This window comes from Pteropus medius, unplaced genomic scaffold (genome assembly GCF_902729225.1).
Source record: "Pteropus medius unplaced genomic scaffold, Ma_sr-lr_union100, whole genome shotgun sequence".
Taxonomy (NCBI): Eukaryota; Metazoa; Chordata; class Mammalia; order Chiroptera; family Pteropodidae; genus Pteropus; species Pteropus medius.
The window spans coordinates 23772804-23790804 of NW_024349800.1; the positions used below are offsets into that span (position 1 = coordinate 23772804).

The 18001-nt window shown below is 32.7% G+C and overlaps 1 protein-coding gene across 8 annotated transcripts in view; it reads left to right on the forward strand.

Annotated features, from left to right (window-relative positions):
• The window catches only part of WDPCP (WD repeat containing planar cell polarity effector), a 331453-nt gene that overhangs the window by 222667 nt on the left and 90785 nt on the right, over positions 1-18001 (forward strand). The window contains exon 15 of one of the 8 annotated variants that reach the window (XM_039887013.1): positions 13176-13874. The exons of 6 other annotated variants lie outside the window; for them this stretch is intronic. In XM_039887013.1, coding sequence (XP_039742947.1) covers positions 13176-13270 — 95 coding nt within the window. In that variant the 3' untranslated portion in view covers positions 13271-13874. Of the gene's footprint in view, positions 1-2186; positions 3065-13175; positions 13875-18001 lie in introns of those variants that run through there. One more of the 8 variants, XM_039887016.1, reaches the window with a different exon arrangement.

Genomic DNA, 18001 nt, shown 5'->3' on the forward strand with positions numbered 1-18001 from the left:
CTAAAGAGTTTTTATACAGTGAAGGAAATCATCAACAAAATGAAAAGATAATCTCCTGAATGGGAGATGTTCTATTATATATCCAATAATGAGTTAATACTCAAAATATATAAAGAACTCATACAACTTAACTCCAGAAAAACCAATTAGATTTAAAAATGGGCAGAGGATCTGACAGACCTTTCTCCAAAGAGGACATACAGATGGCCAATAAACATATGAAAAGATGCTTAATACCACCAATTATCAGGGAACTGTAAGTAAAAACCACAATGAGATAACATCTCACACCTGTCAGAATGGCTGTCATCAATAAAACAAACCACAAGTGTTGGCCAGAATTTGAAGAAAAGGGAACCCTCATGCACTGTTGATGGGATTGTAAACTAGTGCGGCCACTATGAAAAACAATATGGAGGTTCCTCAAAAAATTAAAAGTAGAACTATCATGTGACCCAGCAGTTCCCTTTGGGTATTTATCCAAAGAAATCCAAAACACAATTCAAAAAGATATATGCACCCCTATGTACATCTATGGAGGCAAACTGGGTATCTATCAATGGATGAATGGTTAAAGGTGGCACATAATACATTGGAATATTAATCAGTAATAAAAAAGAATGAATGCCATTTGCAACAACATGAATGGACCTTGAGGGTATTATTCGAAGTGAAAAAAGAGAAATACAAATATTATATGATATCACATGTATGTGGAATCGAAGTAACCAAAATAAAACAGAAACAAACTCAGATACAGAGAGCATAATTGATGGTTGCCAGGTGATAGAGGGGTTGGGAGGATGGGTGACAAAGGTGAAGGGATTTAGATATGTAAATTGGTAGTTACAAAATAATCATGGAAATACAAAGTACAGTATAGAGAATATAACCAAAATACTGTAATACCTAAATATGATATCAGATTAACTTTATAAGTTTTAGATGTCTAATCACTATGTTGACACCTGAAACTAATATAATATTTTATGTCAAGTCTAATTGAAAACATTTTTTAAGAAAAGAATACTAAGGTGGTAGTCAGGAAAACTGAGTTCTAGTTTTGGCTAAACTAGTTAAAACTAACCATCTGACATTTAAAAAGTCACCTTTTTTGGTCTCAGTTTGCTAATATATAAGGAGATAGAACTAGAAGAATCTATGAATTTTTCAGCACTAAAACGGGTATAATTAGATATGACTAGATAGAACCCAAACTAAGACTTTACACAATTCTAGGCAACATATGACTCGGTGAAAAAAATCATTTATTCATATCTACCTAATACTGCAAACCCATACTGAAGAAAAGTAAGTCTTAATATTCTCTTAGAGGGGTAATTGCTTTATTCAAAAGACTATTTTGAATTAAATTCTCTTAAATAGTGCTTTTAAAAGACTTATTTATATTGAAATTTATTGCAGCAAAAGTGTAACATCAAGGTGCCCAAGTATATAGAAGCTAATATAGACACCGAATAATTTCTAAATAAAAATGATTTCATATATATTAGCTGACAAAATCATAAAATTATTGAACTTTAGAACTAAATTTGGACCTCTTATAGATATTTTACAGGTATAAATTTCTCTATATAACATCTCAGAATTTATATAAATTCTGAAGGTAATCTTCCTATATCCTTACCATGTCTCCGGGCAAACTCTAGTCACAAAAAACGTCTTTGTTATTTGTGAGTTTAAATCATACATCTACTTTATAGAAGTTTAGTATATTTACCTGTTTTTAACCATTTTAAACTTTAAAAATGGCTTCATATTACTATTAATTTATATTCTCAAAGGGGATCAGGGAAGCATCAGGGCTTTTATAGTCACCCAAGTTTCCAAAGACTTAAAGAAAATAAAACGCTCTACATTCTAGATCTAATCATACCATAATTTGTTATGGGACAGAATTTAGTTTAAAACTAATCTATTTCAGCTCCCACCACATATATTCATAATTTTCAAGAAATACAGATGTCAGGAACTCAGAGTGTTCCAGTGATGTACCAGGGCTGGCTTCTATGGCCTGCAAGTGCCAAATGAATATATTGCTTCCTAATTTCACATTCAGTGAGGTCATGTTAGCTCAAAATTAACCAGGGTAGGAGTATTTACATCACAGAAATCAGCAAATTGGTTTTTTGGTTTTTTTCTTACTTTTGTTTTGATAATCCCAGGTTATGGTTCCTGAAGGCCAAGTCTCCATATATCAAGAAAAGACCTATAACTGTTCCTGATTCTACAACTACCAGAATTGATTTTTTAACATTCTCATTTTCTTCAACTTCCTATAATTAAATTGGGAGGACAAAATAGGGAGTAGGGTGCATTTCATATATAATTTATTACATATCTTTGAACCTGTATGGCAGTGTTGTCCAACAGAAATACAATGCAATTCATATACATAACTTTAGAATTGCTACTACATTTTAAAGTACATCTCAAATCAGATGTTAAATTTTCACTGGAAATACTTTAGATTTCATAAAATGTACAGTTGAATAAGTGCTCCTGGGTATTCAGGTTGGTCCAAATGTTCTTAAATGTTTTATAATTACTAAACAATATCAGTTTTTTAATTTAAATTATTTAAAATTATATAAAATGTAAAAATTAGTTCCTCAGTCATACTAGCCGTGTTTCAATAGTTCAGCAGCCACACACTGGCTACCATCCTGGACGCTATGGCCCTCCAGCCTCAGTACTTTAGGAGTTTCCCAGAGCTTAGGCTTTAATCTGTTCCAGCTTGAAGCATAGATTCAAATTAGTTATTTCACTTTTCAGTCTCTCAATTGTCTGAGACAGTAACAACCTTAGAAGAATAATGGTTTAATAATAAAATATGTGCACATAATATAAAAAATATTAAAATTGCATAAAAATAGTTATAATATATAAGTTCTCCTGATTGCTATAATCATGAAATCATTCACTGATACAGCCGCTCCCTTTTTGGTATGTCATGTTATTTAACAACTAATTCATCAAGCAGTAGTTGCATTTAAGAGCTTAACCTTGTTATGTGGTAGCATCAATAAATGCTAAGCATTTATAGAGTGTTTTTCATTTTTAAAGGGCTTTACAAATTGTAATTAATCTAACATAATAATATATCATTCCTGTTAAGAGTGCATTCCTTTTGCCAAAGAAGGCCTTTCTGCTCAACGAAAACCTTCAAAACACTTGTCATACACTCTATACTACAATGTACATAAATTCAAGTGTTATCTTATTCCTGAGTGATCAAAATATTCATATTTAGTAACTTTTCTGATCCTTAGTACCATAATAATATAATCTCAACTGAGAAAAATAATGTTTTTGTAACGTCCATCACTGGTGTATGGTCTGCAAAACTAACAAAAGTCAAGTACAGCTTTCTTGATTGTATAAAAGATTTTTAAACCCCACTTTTGTGGTACTTAATCTCTAAAACTGCCATCAGAACCATAATTAATACTGTCGATTTTTATTGGCTTTACAGTTTTCAAAGTGCTTACCTGTACCATTTTATCTCAACAAGCCTAGATAAACAGGAAAGGTGTTGTTATGCTCATTTTTTGCATGAAATTCAGAAAGGCTGAGTGACTTACTCTAAGTTACATGGTGACCATTGCAAGCGCTAGAGCCAGAATCCAGGTCTTATGTTTTTAGCCACCATTTATCAAGTGCTAACTATATGTTGGAGAATATGTCGAACGCTGTGCATTACCTCATTTAATAGTCACAACATCTCACAAACATATCCATTTTACGGATGAAAATCTATGATGCAGAAAATTATTACAGGTCTTTTTTTCCCTCAAAACATATGTTCTTAACTTCTCTACTATGCTGAATCAAAAAATATTATTAGGTAAGAAAATAGTACCAATCTTCATTAAAAATAAAAAAAGCTGCTATTTACTATTTTGGTACCAATCTTCATTAAAAATAAAAAAAGGTACCAATCTTCATTAAAAATAAAAAAAGCTGCTATTTACTATTTTGCTGTTTTGCTATATATTTGCCAGGCATGGTGCTAAGCTCTGCAATTAATGTCACGTTTCATATTTATAATCATAAGAGTTAAGTATTAGTTTTCTCGTTTATAAATAAGGATACAAAATCAACATGTCAGAGGCAGAATTTAAAACCATTCCTGCTTGACTCCAAATCTCATACTCTGACTCACTTTGCTATTCTGCTTTTTTATTTCAAGTCCACTGCTATTTCCCGTATTTTCTGCTACTCAACATTGTTATTTATTTTTCTAGTTGTTTTGCTTTTTGGTTTCATTCACTTGTTTGTCTTTTGAACTTTAAAAAAATAAAAAAAGAAAGAAAAGTTTTCTTTGGCATCTTTGTTTACCATATTATACAGTACCAAAAGTACATTCTTACACCATTTTCATAGCACACTGTAGGAAAGTTGCTTTGAGCACTGTCTTATACAATCTCTAACGCCTTGGAGTGGTAAGCTGGTGAGTTATAATAGTAATGTGGAACTAAATTTCTTTAACTTGGACTTTGAGCTAAACAGTTCCTTCACTTATTAAATGGTAAAGTGCTGCAGTTCCTCCAGAATTAAAGGAAACTGACTTGTTCATTCAATGAGTATTTTTATTTAAAGCTATATTTATAATAACAAAGTATGAGATTGAGGACTAAAAATTTAGTACATTTGTTTTATGTAACTAAATAATTTACATTAATGGAGACTATTGAGTGTGTGTGAAAAGTGATTACTTTTCCTCAGTCAGAAGAATTCTTTTTTTTCTACATTACCTGAATATCCTTAAAAACTCATTTCATGTTGCCTTAGTAATCAGAAATAACTGTTTAGACATTCATTACACTTTTTCATAACAAATGGTAATATTAACCTGAGCACCATAAATATTTCCAGGGCAAATTTTATTTCAAAATTCAATTCATTCCTTTTTATTTTCTGGCTAAATTCCATTTGTGCTAGATAGTTACCATGTTCCTGGTAAGACTGCCTTCTAAAAAGGAAGTAAAACAAGTTTGTGCACATACAAATATATGCAAGGGCAAAAGAGAAGACAAAATGTGAAAGAGAAACATGTTATTTCTAGTAAAACTCTTATTTAGAATTAGAGGTATGCATAAATGTATACACTATAAAAATGTATAGAAATGACTATTTTATTATTTTTTATAAAATGTAGTTTTTCCAAGCTAATAATCTAGGTATTTTGAAAGCATTCATTTAAGCAGAAGAAATAGCTGGCAAATATTTTTATGTCAGTTGGTATGCATGCTAAATTCATAACCTTTTTATGTTCATTCAATGTAAGGTAACTTGATGTGACAGAGTGTGACATATCACAAAGATAACTTAGGTCGGGAATTTCAAGAAATCTTGAAAACAAATAGTATTTTAAAGATCTGTAGAGTACAGTCTTTTTTTTTTTCCTGTTATCTATTCTCTTAGCAACTTTCAAATAAATAGTTTGGTATTGTTAACAATGGTCACCACAGATGTCTTTTAAATTGGTTGCCCCATGTATAGTTCAATTGATAATTTTTGAAGGGCTCATATTTAAATCTCCCACCTATTTTAACCTTTGTTTTACTGATTTGGTTGCCCCATGTATAGTTCAATTGATAATTTTTGAAGGGCTCATATTTAAACCTCCCACCTATTTTAACCTTTGTTTTACTGATTAGAATAGGATGAAAACATCCTATTCTAAAATTTTGACAGATTTGATTACTTTATTATGCAAATATAGAGCTAATAAAGACTTATTGGAGAGACATCCCTTGGAATATTGAAAAGAACACATACACATTTAAAATTGAACAAATAAATTTTTTTAAACTATCCAGATTTCTTTCTCAGAGGGAATACTGATGTTCCACAAATTCTTCCATCCTACATGAAAGCAAAATTCAATTTTAAAATACTTTATAGATTTTCTTTTATCTTTCAAGTAATTTTTTAAATAATTTGTATTGAACATAGAGTCAGTGACTTTTTGTTGAGACAAAATTTATATAAAGTTAACAATTTAAACCATTTTAAAGCATACAATTCGCCAGTTTTTAGTACATGGGTCAGTGACATGCTGTGCAAGATTATAATTATCCTTATAATATATGATTTGTAAATTCTGTAGCTATTGTACTTTAATAGGCAATATAAAATCTAGTAAAATAACCATAATATACAGCATTAGCTCATTTTTTTAAATGATCATTTATCTGGCCATACCAGAAAACAAGAAAGAATTCCAAATAGCCAAAACATATATCATAAATCCATGCACTAAAATACCTATGCATTTTATTCATGCAGAACTTATTACTTATAAGAATGCAAAGCTTACAAGCTTGATTTTTTTCTGATCATAGCAGAAAAAGCTCATGATTGTTATTAGAAATAACTAGTGTAAGCATAAGTGAAATAGAAAAAATCAAAAATATGAAAAAAATCACAACAGTCTATGGCACAATTCAGTAAGCACTGAGGTCATGCTTATATTCAAACGCATGTATTCCCCAAACTGATCTATAGTGAAATACAATCCCAATTAAAATCTTAAACATGCTAACAAATTGGGAAACCTAGAAGAAATGAATAAATTCCTAGAAACATATACCTACCAGACAGAGTCATGAAGAAATAGATAATCTGAACAGAAGGATTACTAGTAAGAATGTTGTATCAGTAATCAAAAACGTTCCAACAAACAAAAGTCCAGGGCCTTTATGGCTACATGGTGAATTCCACCAAACGTTCAAAGAAGAATTAATACCAATCCTCCTCAAACTCTTCCAAAAAATAGAAGAGTAGAGAATATTTCCAAACTCATTTTATGAGGACAGCATTATCTTGATAAGAAAATCAGAAAGGGACACTACAAGAAAAGAAGGTTACAGGCCAATATCCCTGCTGAACACAGATGCAAAAATCCTCAAGAAAATTTTAACAAACCAAATTCAACAATTCATTGAAAGGATCATACACCATGAAAACAGAATGCGGTTTATTTCAGAGATGCAAGGATGGTTCAATATCCACACACCAATCAATGTGATACACCAAATTAACAAGATGAAGGATAAAAATCATCTCAACAGATGTAGAAAAAGCATTTGAGCATAAATTTGTGATAAAAACTCTCAACAAAATGGATATAGAGGGAATATATCTCAACATATAAAGGCCATATATGACAAGTCCACACCCAATATCATACTCAATGGTGAAAAGCTGAAAGATTTTCTTCTGAGATCAAGAACAAAACAGGATGCCCACTCTCACCACTTTTGTTCAACACAGTATTAGAGATTCTAGCCAAAGTAATTAGGCAAGGAAAAAGTAAAACTGTCACTTTTCACTAATGACCTGACATTTCATCATATGTAGAAAACCCTAAGGACTCCACCAAAAAACTGTGAGAAATAATAAATGAATTCAGTAAAGTTTCAGGATACGAAATCAATATACGAAAATCTGCTGCATTTCTATACACTGATATTGAACTAGCAGAAAGAGATATTAAGAAAACAATCCCACTGACAATGCAGCAAAAATAATTAAATACCTAGAAATAAAGTTAACGACAGAGATGAAAGACTGGGACACTGAAAACTATAAAACATTAATGAAAGACATTGAAGATGACGCAAATAAAAAGAAAGATATACCATGCTCATGGATTGGAAGAATTAAATTAAAATGTCCATATGCCCAAATCAATCGATAAATTCAATCGATAAATTCAATAAAATCCCTATCAAATGTCCTATAACATTTTTCAGAAACAGAACAAAAAATACTAAAATTTATATGAATTACAAAAGATCCCAAATAGCCAAAGCAGTTTTGAGAAAGAAGAAAGCTGTAGGCATCACATTTCCTGATTTCAAACTCTATTGCATATTATAGTCTCTTCAATAAATGGTGTCAGGACAACTGGACAGCCACATGCAAAAGAATGAAACTGGACCACTGTCTTATACCATACACAAAAATTAACTCAAAATAGATTAAAGACTTAACCATAAGACCTGAAACCACAAAACTCCTAGAAGAAAACATAAGTGATAAGCACCTTGACATAGTCTTGGCGATTTTTTTGGATTTAAAACTAAAAGTTAAGGAAACAAAAGCAAGAATAAATAAGATTACATCAAACTAAAAAGCTTCTGTACAGCAAAGGAAATCAACAAAATGAAAAAGCAAACTTCAGATTGTGAGAAAATATTTGCAAAAAACATATCTGACATTTCACTGAAGAGGGTATAGGATGGCAAATAAGCACATGAAAAGATATTCAACATCCCTAGCCATTAGGAAAATGCAAACTAAGACCATAATGATATATTACTAAACACATATTAGAACTAAAGTTTAAAAAACTGTGATAATGCCAAATGCTGGCAAGGGGAGAGGGGAGAGAGGTCAGGAAAAGTGATTTCTTTTTAACCTGGCCCATAATAATACATTAAGCATTATTAAACTTTATTACATGGGTGTCTCTGTTAAATTTTAATATATAACCAAAAAATTAATATTGTATGTCTTAGTTTTCCTATACATCAAAGGGAAGGGATATTGGTACCCTTCATAATATTAAAAATAATCAAGAGAAAAAATCATAGCATAATGATCATGAAGTAGGAACTTTTTTTAAATAAAAAATGAACAATTTGGCTTAACTCCTCAAAGGAAATTATATTTCATTTAAAACCTGCAACTTATTTCTGTCGAAGCATACAATATGTCTACAAAAATATTTCTTATCTATAGGTTTTGGTGAAATTCTCTTCATTATATGACAGCCCCCCATTGTGATCCCATTAGTAGAGTTTGCTAGGCAAGTACAGCCTTGACTACTAATCAAAGTCTAGATAGAATAAAGGAATCTCCAATATGCATTCCTTTGACTATTTATATGGCATTTTGAAACAGATATTTTATTCAAAGGAAAAAAATCTATTTTAATATCTCAAAAACAACACAAAATGTTACATAGATGTAGAGTCTCACTTGAAAACTGAACTATTTGAGAAGATGTAAAATGTTCTGAGTTGTGGAATCTTCAAAATTTTGTATTTCTAGTTTGAGACTTGCTCTTTCCACTTAAAAGTATTTTTTTGTTAATAATATCATATTGAAAAATGCAGCAACTCTTGTTTTCAAATACCCTGAAGTACTAGTTCCACAATCTGGTACCACCCTTTCCAATATCCAGGTAGGCAAGTATTTAAAATAATTCTAAATGATTAATCTGTAATGATACAATTTTGAAGATCTTTTCTTCAGTGGGAAGGCAGGAAAGGCAGAATTATGAATGAACTCACTTAAGAATTTTTTAAAAGCCCTAGAATATTTCAGGCTATACGCATCTCACTTTGCTCTCTCCCAAATCTACAATGAGGAGGAAGTAAAGGGAAGGGTGGTTACCTGAGAAATCTGAGAAAGAACCTAGCAGTGGGGAAGGCTGAGAATGAAGCCAAACTATACAAATCCAAAGGATTAAATGACTTTGAACTTTTCAACAGCAACATTGGAAGCAAGACAACAGTGGAACAATGCTTACAAACTTCATAAAAAAAATAATTTACTTACTAGACTTCTCGAATTATACTGGAGAATCCTCAAAATGTTAAAGAAAAGACAGTAACAGATAACTATGAAATTCGGGTAGAGAAGGAGGAATACAAAAGACAATAGGAGGAAACCTCTTTAGGAGGCAGTTTGCTCTCTATTCTCCTGGGTAACTGACCTTGTCCACCCTAGCAGAAGACTGGATGTTTATTTCCTTGGGGTTCATTCTCTGAAGAGGGTAAAAAGAGAGACACAAAGGTGGGTACCATGTCAGAAACAGGAAAATTAAGTGATTGTGTGCAACCAAATGAGAAATGCTAAGATATTGGTCTTCTTTCCCTTTTTGGTTCCCAGAATACTGGCAGTCAGGGCATAACTTCCAGGCAAGAGATTTCAAAATAATCAGACTAGTAATGAAGGAAGACCTGTAACATCTACAAAGATACTATAATCTTGGGTTCCCCAGCACATGCTTTCCTCCTCCCTCCCTCGAATTATCCTATGTGGAGCTAATAAGTTTTGAGTTTCACAGAATTCACTCAAACCTGGCCCACTGACTTCCCTAAATGGGGCTCTTGTAAACTCTACAGGGAAGCAGAAACTAGACTATTACTGTTCAGGTTCTCTTTTCCAGGAAGCCTTCATATAACTGTAGTAATACTGTCTATTCTTTACATTGCTAGTTTTGTGAGTGTTACTCAGATTTTCAAAACTAGACAATATGCTATCTAGAAATATTCACAGAGGAAGATGGTAAAACATTCTCTGATAATATCGTTAGGTTAATGGAAAATCTAGATCTTTGCTGATTTTCATTTTTCTATCAGAAATTATCTGAATAGTGATAAATTCATTGCACAATTTAGTCTAAATGAATAGAATAGGTATGAATATAATTCATGAACATTATCAATGGCAGATGTGTTGTTTCCCTAAAATAGGAATTCCTAGTTTTCTCATCTATTATTTAAGGTTTCCTATATTTAGACATATTTATATTTAGTACAAATATAGTCATTTCTTGTTTTTGTTTAACAATGAAAAGAATTAAAGAATATATCCATTTTATATTGCCCAAATAGATGATTAGTTTGTTGAGGGCCACTTCCCCATATTTTTCTTAAGCTTTATAAGTGAGATCAGCTGTTGTTTACCTTGTTAGACTTTTTCCTCTTTTTAAGACATATATGACATCAATTTTACCTTGCTAAGATAAAATTCATAGATAATGAACATGTATGTATATATACATAGCTGGGTGTGCCATCTACTCTATTCACTCCTAGAATTCTGGCGTAATTCGCTGCCTCCTCTCACGTCTTCTCAGACCAGGAGTCAAAAGGAGTTACCTTGTCACTAGAGCTGCAAGTAAAAAGACTTGATACTTAGCATGCCAAAGAATGCAGTCATTATACAGGCTAGAGACTCTTGTTCTCACACTCCTGATCTGTGGCCATCCTATATAAGAACTTCAGTTCTTGAATGTCTTTTAAAAATAAAAAAAAAGGCAAGGAAATTCCTACTATGCCAATATCGTACAGCTCTAATGGTCTGAATCTTAAAGAAGCTAGACTTTAAAGAGTAGAATTTTTTTCCCTTTTATATATATCCTTATTTTTATTTTTTCCAGCTTTACTGAAATATAAAAGACAATTAGTTGCTTGTATTTACATTATACAATTCAGTGAGGTTTTTTCCAATTATAGTTGGCATATATTACTTTCAGTTGTACAGCATATCTATATAACTCGCAAAGTAATCACCTCACTAAATCTAGTACCCCTTACATATTTATTACATTATTATTTTCCTTGTTACACTTTATATCTCTATGTTTATTTTGTAACTATCCATTTGTACTTCTTGATCCCTTTGCCCTTTTTCACCATCCCCACCAACCCCTCTCCCTCAAAATATTCTCTGTATCTAGGAGTATATTTCCATTTTTGTTATTTTGTTCTTTAGGTTCCACATGTATATGAAATGATGTGATATTTATCTTTATCTGACTTATTTCATTCAGCACTATACCCTCTAGGTCCATCACGGCAATATCTTCTTCCATCCTCTTCCTTTTAGTCTGTGTGTGTCTTTTAATCTGTAGTGAGTCTCTTGTAGGCAATATATGTAGGGGTCTTGTTTTCCTATCCATTTAGCCACTCTGTCTTTTGGTTGAAACATTTAACTATTTTCCATTTGAGGTACTTGTTGATAGGAATGTAGTTATTACCATTCTTTATTTATGTTTTTGATACATGTTTTTTCTTCTTAAAGAAGTCCTTCCAACATTTCCGGTAATACCAGCTTGGTGTTGATAAATTCCTTTAGCTTATTTTTGTCTGAGAAGCTCTTTATCTGTCCTTTGACTCTAAATGATAGCTTTGCTGGATAAAATATTCTTGGCTGTAGGTCCAGAGTTTTCATAACATTGAATATTTTGTTCCAAGCCCTTCTGTCCTGCATAGTTTCTTTTGAGAAATCAGCTGCCATTATTATCGGTGTGCCCTTGTAGGTAACTAACTGCTTTTTGCTTGCTGCTTTTAAAATTCTTTGTATTTGACCTTTGACATTTTAATTATGATGTGTCTTGGTGTGGGCCTCTTTGGGTTCCTCTTTCTTGGGACTCTCTGAGCTTCCTAAGGTTGTATGTCATTTTCCTTCACCAGGTTAGGGAAGTTTCACATCATTATTTCTTCAGATAGCTCTTCAGCTTCTTGTTTTCCTTCAGGTACCCCTATGACACAGACATTTTTACATTTAATAGTGTCCCATATGTTCCTTAAATTATTATTATAGTCTTGCCTTTTTCCTGCCATTCTGATTGAGTGTCATTGGCTTCCCCATCCTCTGTATCGGTGGTTCGATCCTCTTCTTTATCCATCCACTCTGTTTATTCCCTCTAATATACTCTTCATCTCAGATAGTGTGTTCTTCATCTCTGACTGATTCCTTTTTATAATTCCCATTTCCATTTTTATGATTTTTATCTCTTTGTTAAAATTCTCACAGAATTCATCTACACTTTCCCTAAGTTCATTGAGCATCTTTATGACCAATGTTTTGAACTCTGCCTCTGTTAGATTGCTTGACTCCATTATTCCTAGCTCTCTGTTCCATTCTCTCTTATGGTTTCTGCTTCTTTGTCTTCCCATTTTGGCTAAATTTCTGTGTCTGTTTCTATGTACTAAGCAAAGCTCATAAGTCTCCTGGTCTTATTTAGCGCAGCTTGGTATAGTGGCACAGTCCTGGAAGGAGTTCAGCTGCAGACCAAGTTTAGCCCCAGCCTGTGCCCCTCTGGGACCACCCATTAAGATTCAGCAAGCAGTCCACAGATATTGTGCTTATAGTTGCCTCGAGAAACCACACCAGAAACCAAGGCCAGCTGCCACCAGAGTGAGTCTTGGTGCTAAAAGAGTAGAATTTTTAAGTGGAAGAGCCTTCCAGACATTAAGCTAAAAGTAACTTGTGATGTCCTTCAGCTCATGCAAGCTTCAGCCAGATTCCAAAGGTTGACCTTTTGTATCAGGAGTAATCTTATAAATGGATGAAATTTTGATTTTTTTATCCTTAGCTTTTTTATTCTTTCAACTTTATATGAGTCTCTGTCCAGGCAAAGCAATTCAGCTTTGGCATTTCAGCCTGCAAGACTATCACCACTGGACCAACCCCTAAGAATGCATCTCTGAGAGCCTGAAGTTGACTCTCCTAAGCAATGTTCTATCCAACCATGGAAAAGGATCCAACCCCAAGTGGGACAACCCACACTCCTTCATCAAAGATATTTAAACTGTTCTAGGATTAACAGGTTATTTCATCTCCCATTTTTCTAACTTCATTGCCCTGTTTAATGAACCTTCTCAAAAAAGTACAAGGCTTTGCTTGAGTTCTGATCATAAGTTCTCCATATAGTTTTACTTAACTGAGACAATTAGGAACAAACAAGTGGGCATGTACAAATAGCAATGTCTGACCTAAACAAGAACCTTTTAGAGACAAGCCCCTAAAGATATAGACCAGGAGATGGGGAAATCATTTGCCAGTACACTTTGTTCTGTGTATCTAAAAAAATAACTCAAACATTAGTCCTGAACTGGAGAGCTACTATAGCCAATAAATAATAATTTACATTCATTTACAGAATATCACTGCCCAATAATTTTAACTTCCACACCTGCTTTTTCTCTGCACCACTGGGTAACTTCACAAACCCTCACCAATCATTAGTTAGGAAGGACTTCAGACTAAGAAATCTAAAAAAAAACTAAGAGAAAACATTCTAATGCACTGAGCAATAGACAACAGTCATCAAGAGACATAAAGTTAGAAACACCATTTTCCTCCAGGACACATCCATACTATCTATTTTAGCTAAAATTATCCTAGAGACTTCTAGAGTTGTACATGTTCAGTCAGATTCACCCAGTCTTCTGCTTCTCCCTACACTTTTCAAGTTATTGTCTCACCCCATGCTCCAATCACAGAAAGTATGCAAAAAATAACAATCTCCCAACAATCTCATGTCTAGTTTTGAAATCTGCTATAATAGGAAACAATTTTCTAAAACTAGAAAATGCTAAACCACATGTAGAACTTTTATTACCTTAAAACCCTGCTTCTACTACCCTAATATATACCTTTAAATTAATACTATATACCAGGTTACCACACAAAAGATAGAATATAGACAGATAATATATAAACAAGAAAAAATTACTAAGGATGCCATGCTCAGGGCATCAGAGGAAGGGGATGTAGTATAGCCATATGGTTTTTAGTTCCTGTTGTTTGTTTTGTTTTTACTAGATCTAAACACGTATAAAATATGCATTAAACGACTGAAGACAATATACGTATTTAACTCATCTGTATTAACATCTTCTAGATATATAAAAGTTACCGCACAGAAAATGTTGAAAACAAAGCAGAACAGGTACTTTAAAACCAAAGTTTTAACAGTTTTGTTAAATTATAATTTTCATCATCCTTATAATACTTTATATCAATTGCAAGGAAATTTTACTCTTTGATATGGAATAGAAGTTTGTTTGAGAACTTCAACTTTAATCTGGGGTTTTCAGACACTGATAGGGTTATATGGCCTTTTTAAAGCCACTGAGTACAAAAATGATAAAATGTGGTTTTAGTTATTGGCATGCCTGTGCAACGAAGCATTTGGGATGTGTGACTGACAGTCCAGGAGTGTATATAAGGGAAAACCTATGCTTATGTCTGCTTCAGTGACTTTATTAGGCACACCCTACTTGTAAATTGTAAACTGTCATTCAGAGTAGCATAGGGATATTTAAACGAGTCAGGTTATAATACTGCTACTTTTTTTGTCTTAAATGCCTAAAGGTAAATTCAGAAAATGCTCCTACGTTTTGGCTCATAAAAGTGTCCATCTGGAAAAAAAAAACTAAATAAACCCAAATAGTAAAGAGCAATGCAAAGAAGATTTATGACACTACACATGTGTGTAAGTTGTATATTTAAACATCACAATTAGCCAATTCAGCCTTCATTATTTCAGCAACTATTTCACACTGAGAACAAAAAAGTAATTTTATTAATTGTTGGCAGGTTTTGAACTAGTATTTTAAAAGATCTTATTAACAATGTGTTTTAGTATAACTATATATATATACACACATATATATATACTGAATTAAAATTATTATTAAAACCAAAAACTTCATTGTAGACCTTTACTATCTTTATAAAGAACTATGGAACAATCCATGTCATAAAGCATGCTGTATTTTATGACAAATGCTTAATTTTACATTAAAAAATTGAAATAAATGCAGAAACAAATATATTTCCACATACTTTTCTAATAACTGTACAATTTTGGACTGAAATAGGGATAAAAATAAAAATTAGTTTATTGACTTCTAACTAGTAATATTCTAAATATTCTAAATATTCTTTCCTGAATATCTTAATAATAAAAGTAATGTGAGCTCATCAAAAAAATTCAAATTGTACAGAAAAGTACAATATAGTCAATGAAAATCCCTCATCCCCTCTTTCTTCCCAGATCAAAATCTTACTTGCAACAAAATAACTTTTGTGGTCTAATTTCAATAAGATAATTCAAATGTCTAGCTTTTAGATAAGTATTAAAGGTTTTAATTCTTTTACCATGAATTACTAAATTGAATTCTGGTCAGTGCTCAAACTTGGAGGTAAAGACCTTTCTGAGTAGTTGCTCAGTAACTTAGTATTCAGTAGTGGCACTTTTATTTTTTCATATCTGAATGCATATGAAGGATATGTCAATGGATGGAGGCAACCTTAAGGGACATTAGGTAGTCTAGTCTTTATCTGTAGATTAAATTGTAGAATTCTTGAGGTTTTCTTTTTGAGGTGGATCAAACCACAAAACTATGTCTCAGGAAGTCTATTTATGTGACAAGTAAGAAAAGATAAACACCTGTAAGTTGATGTTTAAAGCTTAAACTAGTTTTGAAGTAACAAGGGAAAGCTAACAGTTCAAATTTCAGTCACTTTTCATCTAAACCTATCAATGTGTGCACTTGTCCTTTAATTATGTGGCCCAGCACAAAATGATATGTTAGTCTTCCCTTTTATTCTCTAGGATGACAGCTGTAAGGTAAGGTTTTAGTTTAGGAAAAAGAAAACTATTTCAAATACTTTATTTGTTGATCTCAAAAGTCTAAGTCATGAATGAAAAACTACTAATTGAGGATCAAACAAGTTGTGTTAATTATTCTGTCAGAACCAAAATGAAACTGGAGAGATGATTTGAAGCCTATGATTCTGATGGCCCAAGTTTTCTTGGTTAATAAAGTATTCTAAAGCAGAGGTGGGCAAATTATTTTCTGTAAAGGGCCAGATAGTAAATACTTTAGACTTTGTGGTCTATACTGTTTCTGGTACAACTACTCAACTCTGCCCTTGTGCAAAAGCAGCCACAGACAATTGTAAATGATAAAAGTTGAGTTCCAATAAAACTTTATTTATGAACACTGAAATATGAATTTCATATGATGTTCACATGTCACAAAATATTCTTTTGCCTTTTTCACAACTGTTAAAAATGTAAAATCATTCTTAACTTACAGCTGCAGAAAAACAGGCAGCAGACTGGATTTGGCCTAGCCATAGTTTGGTGACCTTTGTTCTAACAGATTATTTTAGTTCTTGTTTTATGGATTGGCATTTTAATTATGTGTCTTGGTATGTGGCCTCTCTGGGTTCCTTTTGTTTGGGACTCTCTGCACTTCCTGGGCTTGTATTTCTATTTCCTTCACCAGGTTAGGGGAGTTTTCCATCATTATTTCTTGAAATAGGTTTTCAGTTCCTTACCCTCTTTTCTGGTTCCCCTAGGATGCAAATGTTGGTATGATTGATATTGTCCCAGAGGCCCCTTAAACTATCCTCATAGTTTTGGATTTTTTCTTCTTGCTGTTCTGATTGGGTGTTATCTGCTACCTTACTTCTAAATCGCTGATTCGATCCTCTGCTTCATATAATCTACTACTGATTACCTTTAATGTATTCTTAATCCATTTTCCATTTAGAAAAAACAAGGGTAGCTAGCTGCCAGTGTTAATTTTACATAAACACACCCTTTGAGGCTGAAGCAAATCTGACTGCTTTTCAATGTGAAAATAAAATATAAAACTGTTCTTGGAGTTATTTCCAAACAGGACTTGTCTGTAATCCTGATGTAACAGAAATGTATACATAAATCGGATTTATCAAATGAATCTTGGGCTAACTGTTCAAGAACGATATTAACATCAAACATAGGAATGTTGTGTTTTCCAGAATTTGACATCATCAGCAATCGAGAATTATTATATTATGTAAATGGAAATACAGCTACTAAAAACAATGCCATAGATAGAATGTCATTTGTTTCCAAAGACTATTGAGATACTAGAGTGATATGAAAATAATAAAAGTGAGATATTTCATGGCAAACTTTGGGGGTAAGTTTAAGACTGTAATCTATGAGTTATCTCAGGGTAAACACTGCAGCCGTAAAGCGCCACCAGCAAGTATTCTCAGGGCAAATGAGAAATGGGTTAATTTCAGTTATTGCATTCTCCATTTCTGTCTGGTTCTTTTTTAAGTTTTCTGTCTCCATTTTTATGTTTCCTTTCTCTCTTCTGAAGTTCTCAGTGAAATCATTGAGCATCCTTATAACCAGTGTTTTGAACTCTGAATTTGGTAGATTTCCTGTCTCCATTTTGTTTATTTTTTCTGGAGCTTTATTCTGTTCTTTCATTTGGGACATGTTTGTCTCCCCATTTTGGCACACTCCCTATATCTGTTTCTATGTATGAGATACAGCTGCTGTATCTCCTGGTCTTAGTAGAGTGGCCTTATGTAGTAGACATGCTGTAGGGCCCAGCGGCACAGTTTCCCTGGTCACTTGAGCCAGGTGCTCTAG